Source organism: Thamnophis elegans, chromosome 14 (genome assembly GCF_009769535.1).
Source record: "Thamnophis elegans isolate rThaEle1 chromosome 14, rThaEle1.pri, whole genome shotgun sequence".
Taxonomy (NCBI): Eukaryota; Metazoa; Chordata; class Lepidosauria; order Squamata; family Colubridae; genus Thamnophis; species Thamnophis elegans.
Window position 1 is genome coordinate 48,076,433 of NC_045554.1, and position 21,941 is coordinate 48,098,373.

General features: G+C 45.0%; 1 protein-coding gene across 3 annotated transcripts in view; it reads left to right on the forward strand.

The window, feature by feature from the left end:
* The window catches only part of BANP (BTG3 associated nuclear protein), a 105,918-nt gene that overhangs the window by 63,772 nt on the left and 20,205 nt on the right, over positions 1–21,941 (forward strand). For all 3 annotated transcript variants that reach the window (XM_032230793.1, XM_032230794.1, XM_032230795.1), the window contains one exon: positions 1,695–1,739. In XM_032230793.1, the coding sequence (XP_032086684.1) occupies positions 1,695–1,739 (45 nt within the window). The remainder of the gene's footprint in view (positions 1–1,694; positions 1,740–21,941) is intronic.

A 21,941-nucleotide genomic window follows, 5' to 3' on the forward strand; every position in this document is an offset into this window, starting at 1 on the left:
TGTAGGAGGGAAGGAAGGAGGGAATGTAGGAGAGAAGGAAGGGGGGAAGGAAGGGGGAAAGGAAGGAGAGAAGGAGAGAAGAAAGGAGGGAAGGAAGGAAGGAGGGAAGGAAGGAGAGAAGGAGAGAAGAAGAGAGGGAAGGAGGGAGGGAAGGGGGAAGGAGGGAGGGAAGGAAGGAGAGTAGGAGAGAAGAAACGAGGGAAGGAAAGAGGGAGGGAGGGAAGAAGAAGTAGGACTGTTGTAAGATAAGATGGATCTATGGGATGGTAAGAAAGCAATTTTCAAGTATATTGTCAACTGTAGGGAAAAAATTGTTATAAATACACATTATTAATAACAGTTAAAAAAAAAGATTACCACTACCAGGTGGGACCTGGTATCTGGTATTTAGTTACCGTGTAACTAAAATTTCAATCTCAATTGTGGTTGTAAATTGAGGACTGCCTGTGTTTCTCTCTGGAAGCTGATCTGCTGTGTTTTGCTTCAAGATAAAACGGGAGAATAAGAAACGTGAGAATAAAAATTCATGCCACACAATTTCAAAATCTGCCCGAGGTGGCAGACAAGCTACCCGGAGTGGCTGAGAATCTGTTAAGGAAAGGCGAAAAGCGAGGAATGCAGATTGCAGGAAGCAACGGCTGTGTTTGCACACCCCTATGACTTCAGAGGGAGTAACCTTGGATGTGAAGGGAAGCAAGATCAGGTCCATCTTTTATCCAGTTGGATAGATAACATCTGGATAGGAGCTAATTCCAATTTGTAGTCTCTTGGATGGAGCCAGAGTAGTTGTCGACAGCCTGATGTTTATAGCAAATATGAAAAATGGATCCCCTTATAACTTCCTTTTGCACCCTCTGTGTGAATTTCTTTCCATGAAATTAATTTTTCTATTACTCGGGTTTCGGAGAGATATCACTAGTTACAAAGGAAACAGACTTTTTTTCATGCTTTCTTCATACTTCTAGACTCAGAAGCTTCTCCAAGATTGGCCACAACAATCAAAATATTTGGAAATGGATACCTCTGCCGTTGCTCAGTGGAGTTTTTCTTTGCCTCTGAGTCTGAACTGTGATAAAAGAAAAGGCCGTCCATGGAAATGCCAGCGTTAAAGTTTGCAGATATCGTACCCGTTCAGAAAGTTGGATGCTGGGATGGCCAAAAGGACACCCTCTTGCTCTCCTAATTTTAGGCTGAGAGGGGTTTTAAATTCAGGAATGCCTCCACATTTGCAAATCAGATCCATTGCTAGCATGTGAAAAGCTTGTCCTGTTTATTGTTCAGCAATTTTTTATTTTTATTTTTCCTTCCAGGAGCTCTTTCATGTCAGAGGCAGCAGAAATCCTGTCCTTTTTCTCCTTGTTAAAGCTCTTGGCATAGAAAGAGGAGGAAAAAAGAGAGAATTGGACAGTTGTCTTGAATACACCAACACAGCTCTAATTATTGTTGCAAAAGCATAATTTTCTTTATAGGAGCAGAACTTTTGTTTTGGGTTAAAAAAACGAACCAACCCACAACTTGGATTAAATAAGCGTCTATGGACGCTCTCAGCCGTCCAGATCATGGCTGTCCCAAAGGCGCTTTTTGAAAAGGCCGGCGGACTTCCTTGATCTTTTCTGAAGGCGTTTCACTTCTCCCCCAGGAAGCTTCTTCAGTTGCATTAAGTAAATCAACACGTTTCTTTCTTTCTTTCGCAGGGTAACTTGCAGATTCATCAGGTTCACGTGGGGCAGGACGGACAGGTAGGGAATCCCGCTCCGGTTTTAACATTTCAGCTCTGCCGACGTTGGTTAATGCGAACCATCTGATCCTTGCAATTCCCTAAAACTGGGCAGAATAGAACGATTGGGGGGGGGGGAGAGAGGTTGTTTGTTATTATTTTTGGAAGAGTTGTGAATTCAGCTGATTTTCTGGCAAGGATGCTTATCTAATATCCTTGCGTGTGTTTATCTTAAACTTGGTTGAGTTTTGGCTCCCTCGTCTTTGTGCTAAATTGCCCTTTTCTTATCCGACACTGTCGGCATGGACACGCGTGCTCCAGGAATGTGCAGACAACGGAGATGTTCGCCGATAACAGGCCCTCGGCTTCATCGTTGAGCGAAAGAGGCATTTCCCACCACCTCCCAGGAACTGTGCCCACTCTCTGTCTCAGGCACATGGTGGCATGGTTCAGGTGGAGGATCGGGAGGCTCTTTGCTTATGCTCAGGCGCCCTCCTTCCAGGATGGGTATGGTCTTGGTCGCTTCTGGTTTTCATTGTAACGTCTGCCCTCTCCTGATGGCCGATGGCAACTGGTGGTGGAGAATTCCCCAACCTTTCGCCAATGACAGTCCGGGGCTGTTCCTTTTCTCCTCTCTTGCCTTAAGATCAAGCCTCCATTACGATGTACCTTAGGATGTTTTTAAAGAATCTTAAGCATGATTATTTATTTATTTGTGTTCTACTTGTATCATTTTCACAAACAACTCAAGGCAGAGAACATCCCCAACATGCCTTCCCCTATTTCCCCCACAGCAATATCCCTATGAGGTGGGTTGGACTGAGACAGAGAGTGACTGGCCCAAGATCCCCCAGTTGGCTTTCATACCTGAGGCAGGACTAGAACTCACAGTCTCCCGACGATTGGCCAAAAGGCACCCAGGCTGCTTTCATGCCTAAGGCAGGACTAGAACTCTCCGTCTCCCAACGGTTGGTCCAAAGTCACTGTCAAGGTGGCCTCCCTCAGTAACCAAGAAAGAAACCACTCAACTCCATTTCGCAGAATTAAGAGTACTTTTACTGGCCATGAGTAGATAGCTGCTAAGCAAAGCAAGATCTGAGGCAAATCATAGATATCAATATGTGACCCAACCCTCTCCCCTTGGTAACCTCATCCCATAGTCCAATCCGCACATCCCTCAGGTGTCTTGTGGGAGACATCTTCCAAAAACATCATCAGGTTGGTATGCCGGACAGTTGGCCTTGGCGGCAAATCCATTATCTGCAGCACGCGCAGTAGATGGTGAGAACACCTCCCTTTTCACAATCACTCCTGCACTGAATACTTCCCCACCCAAATACCATGCCCGCCCCTCCCTGTCTCAATGGCAGCCGAAAGCAAGTAGCGAAGCAGAGGCTGAGAGTCACCCAGCTGTGGTTTTTCCATGGCTAAAGTGGGACTAGAGCTCCCAGTCTCCCGGTTTCTAGGGGGCCTTGGCCATTAGACCCAACGGGCTCCCTTCCTGCGTCTCTCCCAAACTTCAGCTTTTGACCTCCGCGGTGTCTTGCCGATGGCTCTCCCCTTTCCCTCCTCGCCTTTGGCTCCTCGACTGTTTTGTCTGGGTGACTCTGTTGGATCAAGGGCTGGTTTCTCTGGCACGCTCCACCCTGGTAGTGATCTAGAGCAGTGTTTCTCAACCTTGGCAACTTGAAGATGTCTGGACTTCAACTCCCAGAATTCCCCAGCCAGCATTTGCTGGCTGGGGAATTCTGGGAGTTGAAGTCCGGACATCTTCAAGTTGCCAAGGTTGAGAAACACTGATCTAGAGTAACTCTCCACATGGGTTCTATTAGCTCGACGTTTCGTGTTTCAGGCCATGTTTATTAGGAAGGCCGAAATGTAGAAATAATTAAAACTTTCTGTTTGAACTAATGTAGATGATGAGAGTCCTCAGAAGGAGGGGGGGGGGCTTCTGTTGGCCAGAGGGGTAGATTCTCAGAGGGATTGATTCTCCTCTCGATCTTTTCCTCCTTCGGCTCTTCCTCTAAAGCAGCGTTTCTCAGCAGCGGCGACATGAAGAGGGACGGATTTAGAGTCCTTCGGGATTGGGTGGCATATAAATATATTTAATAGCAATAGCAATAGCAGTTAGACTTATATACCGCTTCATAGGGCTTTCAGCCCTCTCTAAGCGGTTTACAGAGTCAGCATATCGCCCCCACAGTCTGGGTCCTCATTTCACCCACCTCGGAAGGATGGAAGGCTGAGTCAACCTTGAGCCGGTGAGATTAGAACTGCCGAACTGCAGATAACAGTCAGCTGAAGTGGCCTGCAGTACTGCACCCTAACCACGATATGCTGACTCTGTAAAAACCGCTTAGAGAGGTCTGAAAGCCCTATGAAGCGGTATATAAGTCTAACTGCCATTGCTATTGCTATTGCTAACCTCCCTGTCCACTTCTGGTTACAGGACAATTTGTACGTTTTCGGGAAAGGAAAATGAAAAACAAAATAACCAAAATAATTGCCCCGAAAGGTTCCTGAGATCTCCAGCGCTGCCCAAATCGTTTTAATGTGTGTTTATTCCTAATTAGCTCCTGCCAAGAGGCAAACGTGCCTGTTGATGCAGAGGCCTAATTTTTCATGGGAAATTCTCCCTCCAACCTGACTTCAGAACGAGTTTTCCGTGACGTGGGATCCGCGTTCTTCCTTCCAGCTGGTCGGTCGCCTTTTATTAGCGCTGTCAGAACCGATCAAATTGATTGAAGTCCGGTTGAGATCTGGCATGACCCAAAGTCACGGGCTTGTTGCAGTTGTGGTGGTGGTGGGGGGGGGGGGGCTTGGACCCCATTCCAACTTTAGCATTTTTTTTGAAAGCAGATTTGGCTGATGCAAAGAACTGATAGAAGTTGAAGTAGTGCACGGACTCGGAATAGTTTCTGGGTTCAAAAAGAAGGAAAGAAAAAACCAACCAGACTTCTTTTTTTTCTAATTGAAATTGCTTTCCAGACGCAAATATCTGTTTTGTTTCGTCTGTTTATGCAATAGCGTAGGGCTGTCAGATTTAAATCAAACATCCTACATGGATTTTATTTTATTTTTATTTTAACGAAAAGCTCCAATGATCTATGAAGGTAGAGGCCTCCTTGTGGAGATCCTGGGCACAAGGACACTCTGTGTTTACTCCAGAGGTCTTCAAACTTGGCAACTTTAAGACTTTGTGGACGTCAACTCTCAGAATTCTGGGAGTTGACGTCCACAAGTCTTAAAGTTGCCAAGTTTGGAGACCCCGTTTTACTCTATCCTTCTTTGATTCAAGATCCATTCACTCCACCCCAAACTTCTTCATCCAGAGAGGATCTGATTAGAAGGGCCTATTCAGCGGCAGCGTTCTTCTTCCTCCTCCCGCCCTCCTGTCCAGTGAGGTAATCTTGACCTCTGGTTGTGTAAGATACTCAAAACATACAAGGGCTTTCAGAGACGTGTTAGGTTACAGGGCTGAAGCAGTTCAAACTTTGCAGCTTAAAAATCACTTATAAATAATGAAGTTGGAGGGACACGTATAGGGGAAGATTTCTTGCAGTGAGTGTTCAGGAGGATCAGTGTCCAAGAATTATATCATTCTATTTTTATGTCCTAAAAACGGGTGTCCTCTTACAGATCCCACATTTCGGTAGTGTGTAGGCAACCGTTTCCCAAACTGGGAAAACTTAAAACATCTTTTAAGATGGCAGCTTTGGTGGAAGGCCCTCATTGCAACAAACACCCAAAGAAAATTCAGCTGAGACCCAATATATTAAATATATCTGCCGAAATGCTTTGTTCATGGGGCAGTCCATCTGCAGCTAACCGTGTGTTTTAAGAGAACGGTGAGGTTTGCTCAATATGCAAATATGGTGCCTTTCATTCTCTTTTCTAACTGGGTATGTTTGTTTTCCTATCAAGACAGAGGAATAGTAGTAGTAGTAGTAGTAGTAATAATGCCAAATGCAGACTTTGCAAAGAAGCTGATGAAACTGTTGATCACATACTCAGCTGCTGTAAAAAAATCGCGCAGACTGATTATAAATTGCGGCACAATTCAGTAGCACAAATGATCCATTGGAATTTGTGCAAAAATTATAATATTAAAACAGCAACAAACTGGTGGGAACATCAGCCTGAAAAAGTCACCGAAAATCAGATGGTCAAGATCTTGTGGGATTTCCGTATACAAACGGACAAAATACTCGCGCATAATACACCAGACTGGTTGAGAAAAATAAGGTCTCAATCATAGACATCGCAATACCAGGTGATAGCAGGGTCGCCGAGAAGGAACATGAAAAAATCGCAAGATACCAGGACTTAAAAATCGAAATTCAATGACTATGGCACAAACCAGCAGTGGTAATTCCAGTGGTAATTGGCACACTGGGTGCTATTCCAAAAGCACTGGAATTACATTTAAAACAGTTAAAAATTGACAAAATCACCACCAGTCAAATGCAAAAAGCCGCACTGCTTGGATCTGCACGCATATTACGAAAATACGTTACGACGTCCTAGGCCCCTGGGTGGGGCCCGACTAGTAACCAATGCCAAATCCGGCGAAACAACTGGCCGCTGTGATACAATTGTATAATAATAATAATAGTAATAGTAATAATAATAATAATAATAATAATAATAATAATAATAATAGTTGATACCTAAGACGCTGGCAGCAAACTGTATCAACCATTAGCACCAGTCACTGGTATTTGTAATGCATTTTTCAATGCTCAGTTGGCTGAGTTTCATGTTTAATGAATAAAGTATATAATAATATCTTGACCCTCTGCAGTGTTGTTGTTAGTTGCGAAGTCGTGTCCGACCCATTGCGACCCCATGGACCTCCAGGCCTTCCTGTCCTCTACCATCCTCTGGAGTCCATTGAAGCTCACGTCGGCTGCTTCAATGACTCCATCCAGCCACCTCCTTCTCTGCCATCCCCTTCTTCTTCTTTTGCCCTCAATCGTTCCCAGCATTAGAGACTCTTCTCCAGTGAGTCCTTCCTTCTCATTAGGTGGCCAAAGTCCTTGAGTTTCCTCTTCAGGATCTGGCCTTCCAAAGAGCAGTCAGGGTTGATCTCCTCTAGGACTGACCGGTTGGATGGCCTTGCAGTCCAAGGGACTCAATGCAGGAGTCTTCTTCTCCAGCACCAGAGTTCAAAGGCCTCCATTCTTTGGCGCTCAGCCTTCCTTATGGTCCAACCTTCACAGTCATCCATTGCAACTGGGAAAACCATGACCTTGACTGCAGTGTAATCAAATGATAATATCTCTTACGTTACGGAAAAAAACATCTGTGATGGGGACAGTGTTTGAGATTTTGAGAGAAGGCAGAGGGAATCAGGAAGATAAACCCGGGACATTAGGAGGCATCCGGAAGGGGATTTTTCCTACCACACCACTGAGAGAGACCGACTCGTTCTTTTGTGCTATACTTCTGCAGCAGCTGCGCCATGCCATGCGCTCGTCTTCTGTTTCAGAACATCTGCTTTAAATAATCGAGAGTCAGAAACAAACAAGATTGTTAGAAGCACAACAAAGGGAACCACTAAACTCTATACACTGGAAATCCAAAAGTTATTCTTTTCTCTCTCTTTTTCGTTTGGAAGTGCCAAAGCAGAGAAATTAGTATCACTAGTACTACAAGCGGTTCCACCACAAATGCGCGTACGACAAAAGCGCGTGTGACTAAACCGCGGTGACAAAACCGCGCCGTCAAAACCGCAGAGACGAATGAGCGCTGAAGCGCACCGACAACAGCGCGCCGACAGAAGCGCGCTGTAACATAACCCTAAACCTAACCCTAAACCTAACCCTAAACCTAACCCTAAACCTAACCCTAAACCTAACCCTAAACCTAACCCTAAACCTAACCCTAAACCTAACCCTAAACCTAACCCTAAACCTAAACCCAAACCTAAACCCAATCCTAAACCTAACCCTAAACCTAACCCTAAACCTAACCCTAAACCTAACCCTAAACCTAAACCTAACCCTAAACCCAATCCTAAACCCAACCCTAAACCTAACCCTAAACCTAACCCTAAACCTAACCCTAAACCTAACCCTAAACCTAACCCTAACCCTAAACCTAACCCTAAACCTAACCCTAAACCTAAACCTAAACCTAACCCTAAACCCAATCCTAAACCTAACCCTAAACCTAACCCTAAACCTAACCCTAAACCTAACCCTAAACCTAACCCTAAACCCAACCCTAAACCTAACCCTAAACCTAACCCTAAACCTAACCCTAAACCTAAACCTAAACCTAACCCTAAACCCAATCCTAAACCCAACCCTAAACCTAACCCTAAACCTAACCCTAAACCTAACCCTAAACCCAACCCTAAACCTAACCCTAAACCTAACCCTAAACCTAACCCTAAACCTAACCCTAAACCCAATCCTAAACCTAACCCTAAACCTAACCCTAAACCCAATCCTAAACCCAACCCTAAACCTAACCCTAACCCTAAACCTAAACCTAAACCTAAACCTTACCTTAACTTAAATCGCGCTTCTGTCGGCGCGCTGTTGTCGGCGCGCTTTTGACATCGCGGTTTTAGCGCCGCGGTTTTGTCGGTGCACTTTTGACGTTCGCGGTTATGTCGTGCCACGACTACAAGCAGGTCTTGGCGGATATGGTTGGTCTTCACCCATCAGCCTCAGCCAGCATGGTCATTAGTCTAAGACAGGGGCATCCAAACTTGGGAACTTTTAAGACTTGTGGATTTCAATTCCCAGGATTCTCCAGCCAGCCAATGCTGGGGAATTTGAAGTCCACAAGTCTTAAAGTTCCCATGTTTGGACGTCCCTGGTCTAAGATGAATGGGAGTGTTAAGCGGTAATTAGGCTGAAATGCATTAAAGAGGGGACAGTTTTTCTGTAAGGTGGAATCGATTCTTCCAGTTCCAGATGTCAACAGTTGCCTTCTGTTTTTATAATATCAACCCTCTTGTCCTTACTGCTTAGAGCCGAGGTGGCGCAGTGGTTAGGGTGCAGTACTGCAGGCCACTTGAGCTGACTGCTATCTGCAGTTCAGCGGTTCTAATCTCACCGGCTCAAGGTTGACTCAGCCTTCCATCCTTCCGAGGTGGGTGAAATGAGGACCCGGATTGTTGTTGGGGGCGATATGCTGACTCTGTAAACCGCTTAGAGAGGGCTGAAAGCCCTATGAAGCGGTATATAAGTCTAACTGCTATTGCTATTGCTATAGTTTTTCTTCCACTGAAATCTTTTCACTGAAGAGTAAGGATTTGTGTGAGAGAGTTTTTCTATTGCTCTTTGACACCCGATTCGTAGCGTATTCTCATTAATTAGTCCCCCTTTTTCACAAAGTGAAAAATCTCAGTCACTTTTGTAATCTTCTTCTTCACATATAAGCACGTTTTAAAATTTAATTACATCTTAATACTTCTAAGTCAACGTGATGGAATGACGTTTTGAGAAACTATGATTCTTGTTTTCATTCTTTCTCCCTATATAATCTTCCTACTTTCATTCCTTGGTAATTTTTTTAATGTTAAAATACAGTTACTACATTTTGTAACTCATGAAGTATTATGCCTCGAAGGTTACCAAGCCTCAAGCCTTCTAGGAAAGCAGGACGAAGCCGTAATTCATTGCGGTGTCACCTCAAATATATTTTTTTTCTAAAGTATCTTCCCCCTGTAAGGCAAATATGTCTAATCTTCCATATTTCTTTGGAGATATGTACAAAGACACATATGGGACAGATTTTATTTTTTAATGAACAATAAAACTTCCTGCATTCTTCTGGGTGCCCTGGAGAACCTCTACTGCCTTGGGCACATAGTTAATTGCACTCTACATGGGGCTGCCCCTGAAGAGTGTACGAAGACTACAGCTGGTCCAGAATGCAGCCGCGCGAGTGATAATGGGTGTACCTAGATACACCCATGTTACACCTATCCTCCGCGAGCTGCACTGGCTTCCCATAGGTCTCCGGACCCGCTTCAAGGTGATAGTCGTTACTTTTAAAGCCTTACATGGTATTGGACCTGGCTACCTGAGAGACCGCCTCCTGCCATTCACCTCCCAACGACCAATAAGATCGCACAGGTTGGGCCTCCTCCGGACAATGCCGGCTGGCGGTTCCCCGAGGGAGGGCCTTCTCTGTAGCTGCACCGGCCTTGTGGAACGAGCTACCCGCAGAGATCCGGACCCTCACCACTCTCCCGGCCTTCCGTAAAGCAACCAAGACCTGGCTGTTCCGGTAGGCCTGGGGCTGTTGATTAATTTCCAGCCCCACCTGATGGAATGGATGTTGTATTAATTTTTAACATTGTATTTTTAAATATTTTAAATGTTTTTACTTTCTTGTGAGCCGCCCAGAGTCCCAAGGGAGTGGGCGGCATACAAATTTTATTAAAGTTCAAAGTTAATTCCAGAGAAAACACCCACTGCTCTCCATCTAATGAGCCGTGGTTAGAATGCAGTACTGCAGGCTAATTCTGCTGGCTGGCGACTGCCATCAGCAATTCGATCCTGACTGTCTCAAAGTTGACTCAGCCTTCCATCCTCCCAAGGTGGGTAAAATGAGGACCCAGTTTATTGAGGGCAAGAGGCCTGACTCTGTAAACAGTTTAGAGAGGGCTATAAAAGCATTGGGAAGCGGTATATAAGTCTAAGTGCTTTTGCTATTGATACCTTTCAGGTGGTTTAATTAGGTAAACTTCCTGAGTGAAAAAGCCCATGGAGTATTCTGGGATGGCAGAATAAATAACTTTTTGGAAAGGGATAATCATTGGTTAATTCATTTGTTCATTTGGGGGGGCATTGTAGCGAGAGGATGTATCGGTCCATACAAATCCCGTTCACACAACCAGGCATATTAACCGTCCTTTGAAGGGTCTCTCCTTTATGCAAAGTCTATTCCGTTCTTTATTCACTCAGACCTTGTTTTAATATTCCTGCGGACCTAATAAGGCAAGACGTGATAAGGCACAATAATCTTTCCAATGAATGGAAAATCATTTTCTTTGCTTTCCAAAGTGCTTTCCTCGGCCCAGGTTCCATCTCTTTACAAATGTGTGCATGTAATAAAAGCTCCCCACTTATAATAAAAAAAACTTTTCTTTGTATTTGTCTCGGGAAATCTCTAAGTAATCTTCTGTGCGCGCTGCAGAATTTTCTCATTCTTAAATGTTAATCATTTGTGAGGCTCAGATGATCATAGCCCTCAACCCTTTTCAACAATGAGGTGCAGCTCCTCTCCCTTCTGCCCCGAAGACTGACATCTTTCAACTTCTGCATCTCCCCCTCCGCTTTTTAACTATCTTGGCAGCCGACCCTATGCTTTCCCCGTGCTGTTAGTGATTCTGCCTCTTTCCCTGCTTTCTCCACACGGGAAAATGCACACGTTGCACTCTAATATCATTTTGGCCTGGGACTACTTCCGAGCTGCAGAGGCACATCCAATTATATTCCTAAACCGGCTGCGGTGTTACGAACGGTACCACCGTGGGGTCACTTAGCCTTTCTGTAATAGCACCGATGCTTTCCCCAAATCTGATCCGTGCAAGGACGACCCGGCTGTTGACTGCTGCTGTCTTGATATGGCAGGAAGGTGGAGTGAGCAACCAAATCTCTCCTTCTAGGAAGGTTGTTTCAATTTACATTCTAGGTCTTGGAAATGGCTTAGCAGGTAAAGAGTGAAGAACCTCTGGCCTGAATGAGTATTTCCAGTTCACTTTCGGATTCGTCACTATCTTAGACTTCTTTAATGTCTGACGTGGCTTCTAGCGTGGCCCAAATCCCAATGGCCACGTTTTTGTTTCTGTTGTGCCAGGATGCCTGGGGTATGCACCGCACCGTTTTGCTCATGGTGACGATTTAAGAGAGGCTTCAATGCTAACACAATTGGACTTTAGCTTCTTCCCAGCCATTCATGCAGAAAACCCCCCGCAACTTATGACTCTATGATACTTTAGGTGTGTCGTGCAGCATTGCCTGTTATTAGATAGCATGTTATTCTGCGATGGTACGTGACCGAGTGAAAGAATTTCAGTGAGGAATGGCAGAACAGATGCACACAAGTGCACCGGAAGGAGGAAGGAAGAAAGCAGAGACAAATGAGGAAGGAAGGAAGGAATTAATGAAAGAAAGAGGGGAAAAGAAAAGGAAAGAGAAAAGGAAAAATATGAGAGAGATGGAAGAAAGGAAGAAAGGAAGCAATGAGAGACAAATGAGGAAGGAAAAAAGGAATTAATGAAAGAAAGAAGGAAAGAGGAAAGATATGGGAGAGATGGAAGAAGGAGGAAAGGAAGAAAGGAAGCAATGAGAGACAAATGAGGAAGGAAGGAAGGAATTAATGAAAGAAAGAAGGAAAGATAAGAGGAAAAATAGGGGAGAGAAGGAAGAAGGACCGAAGCAATGAGAGACAAACGAGGAAGAAAAAAGGAATGAATGAAAGAAAGAAGGAAAGATAAAAGGAAAGATATGGGAAAGATGGAAGAAGGAATGAAGAAAGGAAGGAAGCAACGAGAGACAAACGAGGAAGGAAAAAAAGAATGAAAGAAAGAAAGAAGGAAAGAGAAAAGGAAAGGTATGGGAGAGATGGAAGAAGGAAGGAAGACTTTTTTATTCATCTAGGATTAGTCTCTGATTTGTGCTGACGTGCAGCAACTCCATCTGACTCATCATGAAAGGTTATGGCGGCCACGGTCCCAAAGGGTTGTGGGACTATAACTGGCCTTGTTGGGGTTTTCTTCAAAGCCAACGAAAGCATAACACAGTCCAATTAATTTCTTTCACCTTTCTAATTTCCAAAGTAGACAAACCCTGAAACTTATTTGAGCATCCAAGAAACTCTGGGGATAATATTTCTCATGAAATAATTGGGGTGTTTTTTTTTTAATGCAGGGGAGGTTGCTTGAAACATGGGAAATGCTTTCTTGTTAATTAAAATATAACAGAACATTCTGCAAATGAAGAACACATTTGTCTTGCGAGGAAAGATGGGCATCAGTTTTCAGCTGTTTGCCAAGCCAGACGTACTAGGATTATATTAATTGATGTGCTGTTGTTCATTTGTTCATTTAAGAAAAAAAAACACATTTCTGTGTATTAAAATTATCTCTCTGCCAAGAAGGGGGCAAAGTGACACATTCTTTTTCTTGCAGAACATTGCTCATTTCATTGCTACGTTGTGCACTTAATAATGAACCTTTTATAAATCATTTTAATGTCTCTTCCGCTCTTTTGTCTCCTAGTGCTTCTATAACGTTTTGAAAATATTTGTGTATAAGAGGAAAAACCAGCTTATCTCCGCCCCCGCTTTATTTTGTAAACTGCTGTCATGGTTTAGTTGACTATTTGACAACAGTTGAAGTAGAATGCCTGTGGAGCTTCTCAATCGTGGTTGCCCCAAAGGGGCTTTTTCCCAAAAGGCAACAGGACTATCCTTGGTTTTTTTCCCGTGAAAACGTTGCGCTTCTCATCCAAGAAGTTTCTTCCGCTCTAACCGAAGAACTGTTCCACACCTGTTTACACTCAGATTGAGGTGACTCTGAGGATGCAGATAAACCCCCAAACCGTGACCCGTCAAAACCGCGTTCCACAAAAGCACGGTCGACGAAATCGCGTATGTGACGTCATCACAACGCGACGAAAAAGATCGAAAAATTGAAATAAAAATTAAATTACAGCAAGCCGATTCACATAAAGGTAAGCGTTAGGTTAAGGGTTAGGGTTAGGTTAAGGGTTAGGGTTAGGTTTAGAGCGTTAGCGTTACGTTTAGCGTTAGGTTAAGGGTTAGCGTTAGGTTTTTCGTTAGGTTAAGGGTTAGGTTTAGGGTTAGGTTTAGGGTTAGGTTAAGGGTTAGGTTTAGGGTTATGTTTGGGGGGGTTAGGGGAAGGTTTTCGCTTTATTTTTACATTTTTCGATCTTTTTCGTCGCGCTGTGATGACGTCACATACGCGCTTTCGTCGACCGCGATTTTGTCATCCGCGGTTTTGTGGTGGAACCCCCCCAAACGGCCTCAACAACTCCCAGAGAGCGTCCCACCTTCGGAGTAGATGACTGCGAAGGCTATAAATCCTTCCATTTCCCCACCAGAACTGAAGAAGCTGCTCGGATGAGGAGCAAAACGTTTTCGAAGGGACAAACCAAGGAAGTCCATTCGCCTTTTGGAAAAGCACCTTTTGGGTCTAGTTAAAATGTCGTGAAGACACTGTGCTAGTTGTGAAGGATTCCAGCAACAGCCTGTTTCTCTTCTGCCTCTTTCTATCTCAAGATTTCCAAAATCTGTAGGGATCCTGAGCTCTTTCTCCCGGATGGCATAGCATGAAGCCAACGGTAATCCTTTCTCATTGTCTACCCATCACTGAATATATTGTCTGGGTCATAAGGCATAAGGTTTTTTTGTATTTTTATTCTTCATATATACATCCACAAATATACATTCTGTAAGTCAGATGTAAGTTGTAGTCTTCCAACATAAACTCTCTCTTTTTGGATTTTACTTTTTTGTTGATCTTGTCCGTTTTAGAAGGTCCCGTTGTTTTCCATATATACCTGTTATCTTGCACAAACGGCCAATTTGCCTGCATCCCAGACACCGATAACAATTCATTTCTTCTTCTCTTTTTGTGAAAAAAAGTTTATTTTTATTCTTCATACATATGTTCACAAATATACATTCTCACAGTTATTATTAATATTGGGTGTTATCTTTTAACATTTATATCAATTCATTTCTCCATCTAACGATTTAAATATGTAATCAGGATGGCTTTACCTGCCATCCCATACATCCATCTTGTTTTACCACAACCCTACTTTTCCTCCCCTCTCCTTTTCTCCTTCCCTCCCTTCTTCTCTCCTTTCTTCTTTCCTCCTCTCCTTTCCTCTCTTCAGCAGCATCCAGCTTCTCTTCTGCCTCGTTCAATCTCAGGATTCCCAAAATCTGTAGGCATCCTGAGCTCTTTCTCCCGGATGGCATAGCATGAAGCCAACCGTAATCCTTTCTCATTGTCTACCCATCACTCAATATATTGTCTGGGTCAGATCAGATGGGAGCCTGGCTGGGGAATTCTGGGAGTTGAAGTCCATCCATCTTCAAGTTTACCTCTCTCAGACCAATTAGATCGCACAGGTTGGGTCTCCTCCGGATTCCATCTGCCAGCCAATGTCGGCTGGCGACTCCCCGGGGGAGGGCCTTCTCTGTTGCAGCTCCGGCCCTCTGGAACGAGCTCCCTGTTGAGATCCGGAGCCTTACTACCCTCCCGGCCTTCCGCAAAGCCACCAAGTCCTGGCTGCTCCAGCAGGCTGGGGGGGAGCTGAGAAGCATCTACCTGCACGGAAATTGTGAATGTTGGTTTTGTTTTTAATATGTTGTCTTTGTCTCGTTTCCCCCCTCTCCCTTGTCTTTTGTAAGCCGCCCGGAGTCCGCATACAAGACAAATAAATAAATAAAATAAATAAATAAATAAATAAATAAGTTGCCACGGTTGAGAAACACCAGGCTAGACAAAAAAACAACAACCTGTCAGAAATGGGAAGTGGGCAGGAATAGAGGAGCTTTGATGAAGACATGGGTTCTTCCTATTATTTCTCCACTTAGCTCAGGGTTCCACCCTGAAGATTGCACTTTTTCCCCCTACGGCCAATGGCTTTTTGCAGGTCCAGCACAGATTTTCCATCTCTCTCGCCCGATTCTTTTTCGCTGCATACGGCTTGGATTGAACCCCGGGGCCTCTGCGCAACCAAGTGTGTGCTTGGCTGATTGAGAGCATTTTTTCCATCACTTTATCTGTGGAAGAAAAAAAAGTGAAGCGGAAAAAAAAAAAGGTCGAGCCGCACTTTCACATTCGGAGTTCTGAATATTTTGTCTAGAGTGCTGGGAAGGTTCACATGTTGCTCCAATTTGGCTCTCTGCGTATCAAGACAGAGGCTTCCTTTGTAGAGCTCGTTTAGATGGTCGCCTTGAAATAAAGCAAATTTGTCTTGGATGCCTTTCAAGGAAGGATTCTGTTGGCAAACTTTGGAAGGAAGTGTGGGCCTTTTCTTTGAGACTTCCTGTCATAAACTACAAAAGTTTAATAAACAAAAAAATCAAGCACCTTTGGGGCCAGAATTACTTTTGGGATGGAGCAGTTTTGGCCACAGTAGGACATAAAAATGATTACACGAAGCCTCTGTTTACAAAAATTGGAAGTGGAAGAGCAGCTCTGCCATTTGCATCCCTTTGTCCCTCTCACAGCTGTGGAATATTGACCTGAGCTCAACCGTCAACATGCTCCAACGGGGAAAGTGGAATATTACAACACTATAAACTTGCTATCTTCCATGATAACCGTCCATTGCTCCAGATAGTTTATTTGTTTTATGCTGACATAGCGACTTTGGGATAACACAATAAAAAACAAAAAAAAGGTAATTCAAGGCAATTAACATTTGGAAAAGAGAAAAACTCAAAACCAAGATGACAGGCGGCCTGGGGGCAAGGATCTTATCGACCCCCATCAGCCACCCTCATTGCAGTAGACCCCAGGCCAGGGGGCAGAGCCAGGTTTCCAGGTCTTCGGGAAGGGCAGGGCAGGGCAGAGCTCACCTCCAGCAGGGGGATAGTCCAGAGGGCGGGGGCCACAGCAGAAAAGGCTCGTCTCCTGGACCCTTATGCATCAGATATTCATGGGAGCCAGTTGTCTGCGTTACGTTTGGGGAAACAGCAAACTGTTGCTTTAAAAGAACTGTGTGGTCTTCCATCCGAGCATTTTATTTCTATTGTTTTTCTAAAGCTGCTGCCCATTGCAGGATCCTAAAAATTATTCTCCAAACGGCAAACACTTCCTTTATTTTTAGACATTTTTACTGCCCGGTTATCAAATGCTTTTTTGATGACAGTCTGAGATCCAGCTGGGTTTGCTAACCTCCCCGAATAAGCAAAGATGGAAGGGGCAACTTATTATTTCATTTGGTATTTCAAAAGTTGGCTTTTTGGAAGTCACAGGCTGGATTTTAAAGAAAAATGCCCAGGTTGAATTACTCTCATGACTATCAAGTAGCTTGTGATTTCTCATCGGGGGCACGTGAGGTTAGAGCGAGGTCCGTTCCTTAGAACCAAGAAGTTTCAGCAGGGCAGCACACAGCCACACATTCCTCGCCCCCCCCAAAAGTCATGTGCATGGACTTAAGCATGCTCAGCTGCAACAATCTCAGGGAAGGAGTGAGAAAACTGTTTATGTTCAAGGGCTGCGTTCTCCGAGGGATAATGTCAGCAGCGGGCAGGAGCAGAGTCAAGCAGAGTCATCCCAATGTAGCTCCTCTTTCTCTGCGATTTGCTTTCCTCTTTTCGTGGCGTCACTTCCATTTGGGGTGTTCTGTGGTTGCGAAAAGATCCTATGCTCAGGATCTGCCATTCTCTCTAAAGCTTCCCAGCAAAGGAGGAATCTCGATGGATGGAGACGAGCAGGCAGTCCAGGGAAGCACGAGGTCCATCGTGGAACCTCTTTAGATATCAGGAATGTTCTTGGCTTCTCCGATACAAGGACGGTGGGTGTGGTGTTGATTTTTCTCGCCCATTGGATGTTCTTTATTTACGTCTATGGGGGTGGCAGTGATGGCTCAGGGGTTCAAGACACTGAGCTCGTCAGCTGGAATCCCGGGTTCAAGACCCAAGCACCGCGTGACGGGGTGAGCTCCAGCTTATTTGGCCCAGCTTCTGCCTACCTACCAGTTCAAAAGCATGCAAGTGCGAGTTGATAAGTAGCTACCACTTTGGTGGGAAGGTGACGGCTTTGCATGCGCCTTGCTGTAGGGTTATGCCGGCCACATGGCCACAGAAGCTAAGAAGCAGAGATGAGCACCATCCACTAGAATGAGACATGGCTGAACATGAGCCTTTATCTTTATTTGCTTCTATGGTTTTACCAGCCTCGGTCAGCATGCAGACAATGGCGAAAGGCTGCCCACTTCCTCCGAGACTCAAACGCATGCTTGCATGTTTGCACATTGTTGTGGGGGGGGGGGAAGAGTTTTCCTTTGGGCAGGAAAAGTGAGGGTTCTCTTCATTGCCCCCCTTGCCCCCCCCCTTCACACGGCTGGGGCTGCCAGAAACCGGCAAATTATCTGTCTTGGAAGCCAGCCGTAAGCCTAGCTTCTCAGGCTGTCCTAGCAATTGGGCCCGTGGAAATTCAAACATTTCCTTTAAAACAATATTTTTCCGAGGTCAGGGCTGCAGCACTAAAATTGTGCTAATATTTGTACTTTGCAAACAAGCCGTTTCTACAATGTATTTTATCAGCGGTCCCTGGGTGTTCACCCCGGGAGCCATTGGTAAGAGTTCTTAAAGCAAACAGCCTTCCTGGGATGGGAGGGAGCTCCAGCAGCCCCCTTATCAACGGCCTGGATCAAGCGAGGGGGCAAAACAGCTCAGCAGGGATCTTTTCTTGCTCATATCTTTTATTAAGAATGATTAATTTTATCTGCCTCCGGTTAGCCAATTCATCTGGGCTGTTCCCGTCACTTTTACACTTTGTAGTGTAAAATGCTGGGTTTGATATTGGAGGGGCCCATTTAATGTTCCCGTATCATAAAACACGACCGTGGGAACATTTCACTTATCAAGACAAGGCTGTGCTAGAACCAGCTGTGGCCACATTGAGTGGAAGAACAAATCCCACAAGACCCTCTGGAGATCAGCTAGTGCAGAAGTTTATTTGACCATCAGGCAACAGCAGATGATTTGGGTGGGTGGGTGGGTGGGTGGGGGCTCCATTATTTTGAAGCTTGCTTGGTGGTCTGGCTATTTTTCCTCCGTTGGTCAGCGTGTTGTTGTTAGGATCTAGGTCATTCCTGGATAGGGTCTAGTTCAGTGGTGGTGAACCTATGCCACTCAGAGCCCTCTCTGTGGGCACATGTGCCATTGTCCCAGCCCAGCTCCATTGCGTTTCTCCCACGGGGGGCGGGGGGAGGAAGGGAGTGAGGGAAGGAAAGAGAGAGGGAGGAAAAGAGAAAGGATGTTACAAAAGGGGTATAAAAGTGCATTTATCACATTTTTTCTTAGAACAATTAGCTGCCTTGTTTATCATTATTTTAGGTAGTAAAACCTCAATATTCAGGTTAAATTGCCATGTTGGCACTGTGATAAATAAGTGGGTTTTGGGTTACAGTTTTGGCACTTGGTCTTTAGAAGGTTCACCATCACTGATCTAGTTCAACCATGTTGACAAGTTCCTTTCCATGTTATTTCCTCTTGTCCCACATTACTAACCTCTGTCCAGCTGATTAGACTGGGACAGCACATCTGTGTGTCCTACAGAGTAGGATCTGTCTCACAATTTGAAACCAGCTTGTGTTGAGATGACTATCATTAGTAAAACCTAGAAAGAAGGTTGATAATCTTACCAGGTCCCACAAACGTTTGCCATTTGGAGTTCATCTCTCTCAAGCTTAGGAAAATACGATGGCTGTTCTTGATGGTGAAGATCTCCATCTGATACATGGAGATCTGCCCAGAATCCTTTGTCTCCTCCTTCCTTTGGGCAATAAATCAAAGAGAGAATCCTCCAAACCAAGAAAAAAAGGGTGACTGGGGAAACCCAAGATTCTTCCTTACAGGAGAAACCTATTTTTTCATGCCATTTGAAGCAATAAACTTGGCATTCATAACCTTGTTCCTTTGTAGTGTTTACAACAAGGCTAACACCTTCGTTGGAAGTGTAGACTGGAAATATAATACACACATTAGATCAAATAAGAACAAAGGTGTTATATGATTTGCATAATCAAAAGATCCTCCCCCCCCCCCTTGTAGCTATTTTTCCTCTCTCGGCTCCCTTGGAAGGAAAAATGTTTTTGATCTTTGTTAGGTCAACAGCTCCATAAAAACCCTGCTCAGTTGTGCCTTATAAAATTATTATTTGTTGGAGGCACAACAAAATAGGGGGTTTGGCATTTATCAGTCCTGCATGGAAAAAAAAAACCCTACTCAGAAAAAAAAATGGGAAATATCAATTGCAGATGGGAAAAGGTAAATTGAAGGGTTTGGGGATAGATCAGCTTCAAGGAACATCCCAGCAAAATCCTGTTAAAGATGAGCCTGAACTGAAGTTTGGCCCCGGGGACAACCTTGGCCCAAAGAGGCCTGTTGAGTTCTGTCTTATACTTTTGGCCCTCGTTTTTATGTAGCCCTAAAGGACAACGAAACAGAGGATGGAGAGGATGATTCATTTCTTTAAAAGGCTGACCTGAGCAGAACTCCGGGTTGGTACATCATAAAAAAATTAATGCTGTTATTCTTCACGTTTCGTGTCCTGCCCGCTGCGTTGTATTTATATGATGTATTCCGTTTCTCTTCTTCTCATCAAGACAAAGGTTGACTGTGATGGTTTTTAATTTTTTTTTAAAAGCAGAGATACTCTTGTCTGTGAGTTTCTCATCCAGGATTATGCGGACGTGTCTCCATCCTGCCCAGCTTTTTCTTCGAGCTTCTCAGAGTGTGTGGACCATGCCTTGTCAGTTGTGTTATGAAGCCCTTGCTGCTTAAATAACACAAAAGGTTTCTTCAAGTTGGGTTTGTCAACTTCACTGAGTGTGAGCAGAGTTCTCGGTGTGCTTTCTTCAGCCAAGGTGGCGCAGTGGTTAAATGCAGCACTGCAGGCTACTGCTAGATCAGCATCTCACCGGCTCAGGGTTGACTCAGCCTTCCATCCTTCCGAGGTGGGTAAAATGAGGACCCGGATTGTTGGGGGCAATATGCTGACTCTCTGTAAACCGCTTAGAGAGGCCTGAAAGGCCTATGAAGCGGTATATAAGTCTACTGCTATTGCTATTGCTATTTCTTGCATGAGCACACACATTTAAGCTATCCTTGACGTTCTTCTCTGAATCCTTATCTGGCCCTTTAGATAAGGATTTAATACAGCGTGGCTGAAATACTATATTTCGATATCCATTTATTGCCTTCGGGAAATCTAGACTCAGCCCCTACGAGCAGGAGCAGGGCTGATCCAGAGGGAGCATGGAAAGCCAGGAATGACAAGCAGCTCACCCTGGACCCACATCTGCTAGTTGGGGCCGCTTCTTCCAGTCTGTGGGCTTCCTTTCTTGGATGTCGTTTGGTGGTTGAAGTGCTTCTTTCCAGTTAACCAAGCTTCTTCGTTCTGTCCTCTGAGGTGCCATTTTGCTTCCCGGGTGTTTCTGTAGGGTGGCTGCCAATCCTATGAGACCGGGATTCCAGCAGCTGGTGGGATTTGGCAGCCAAGTGGGTGGCGGGGACCTATTTCCACACCAGTGCAGCAGAAAAGAGAAACAGGCCACTTCAAATGGTGCCACCTTGGCAGGGGATCCCAGCCACACAGGCAGGAATTTTACCACCCATGTGGGCACGACTCAGGCCCTCGAAAACCCTGCTCTTGTTAATTCAGTATAAAAAATGATTCCCACTCCTGGCCGAGAAGACAGCGATGTGGCCCCTGACTTCCCTACTCCAATATTCCGGCACATGGTGCTCTCTGGAGAAGCAGTGGATTGTCCAAGGATCAGAGCACGTTTGAAAGGGGGGAGTGGGGGTGAGAGAGGCTCTATAGCAGTGTTTCTCAACCTTGGCAACTTGAAGATGTCTGGACTTCAAGTCCCAGAATTCCCCAGCCAGCATTCGCTGGCTGGGGAATTCTGGGACTTGAAGTCCAGACATCTTCAAGTTGCCACGGTTGAGAAACACTGCTCTATAGTGTCAGACACGCCCAGCAAAAAGGCTGTGGAAATATTCCTCTATAGAGGCGAAGAGGGAGAAAACCTTTCCAATCTGATGTCTGCTTCCCTCGGCTTTCTTGGAGTTACCCTTATATTCTCAGGATCTGATGGGAGATGATGAAGCCCGGTAGAGTGTAAGGCTAACCCTCCAGTCACAGCAAGTTCCTGTTATTTCTCACACCCTGCCAAGAGTTTGTCTGATCCCTCGGCAGCGGCTCCCTTTCAGCCATAATGGTTTCCTCTCTGGCAGGCCTGCGGGCGTATCGGGGGGAAAAATGTGTGAGAAAAATGCAGAGGGATGGACCGAGTCCGCAGGGCAAGCGTGAGTGAGGCCAAATCGGAGAGAAGTAGAAAGGCACCTTGGACCTCTCGTGCGGATCGGGAGGAAGGGGAGGCCTGCGTGTCTTGGAAGAGAGAGCCCATAAAAATAAAAATAAAAATGGAAGTTGGGCCCATGGAAATGGAAGGCTATTGTGCTGGAGAAGGATCTT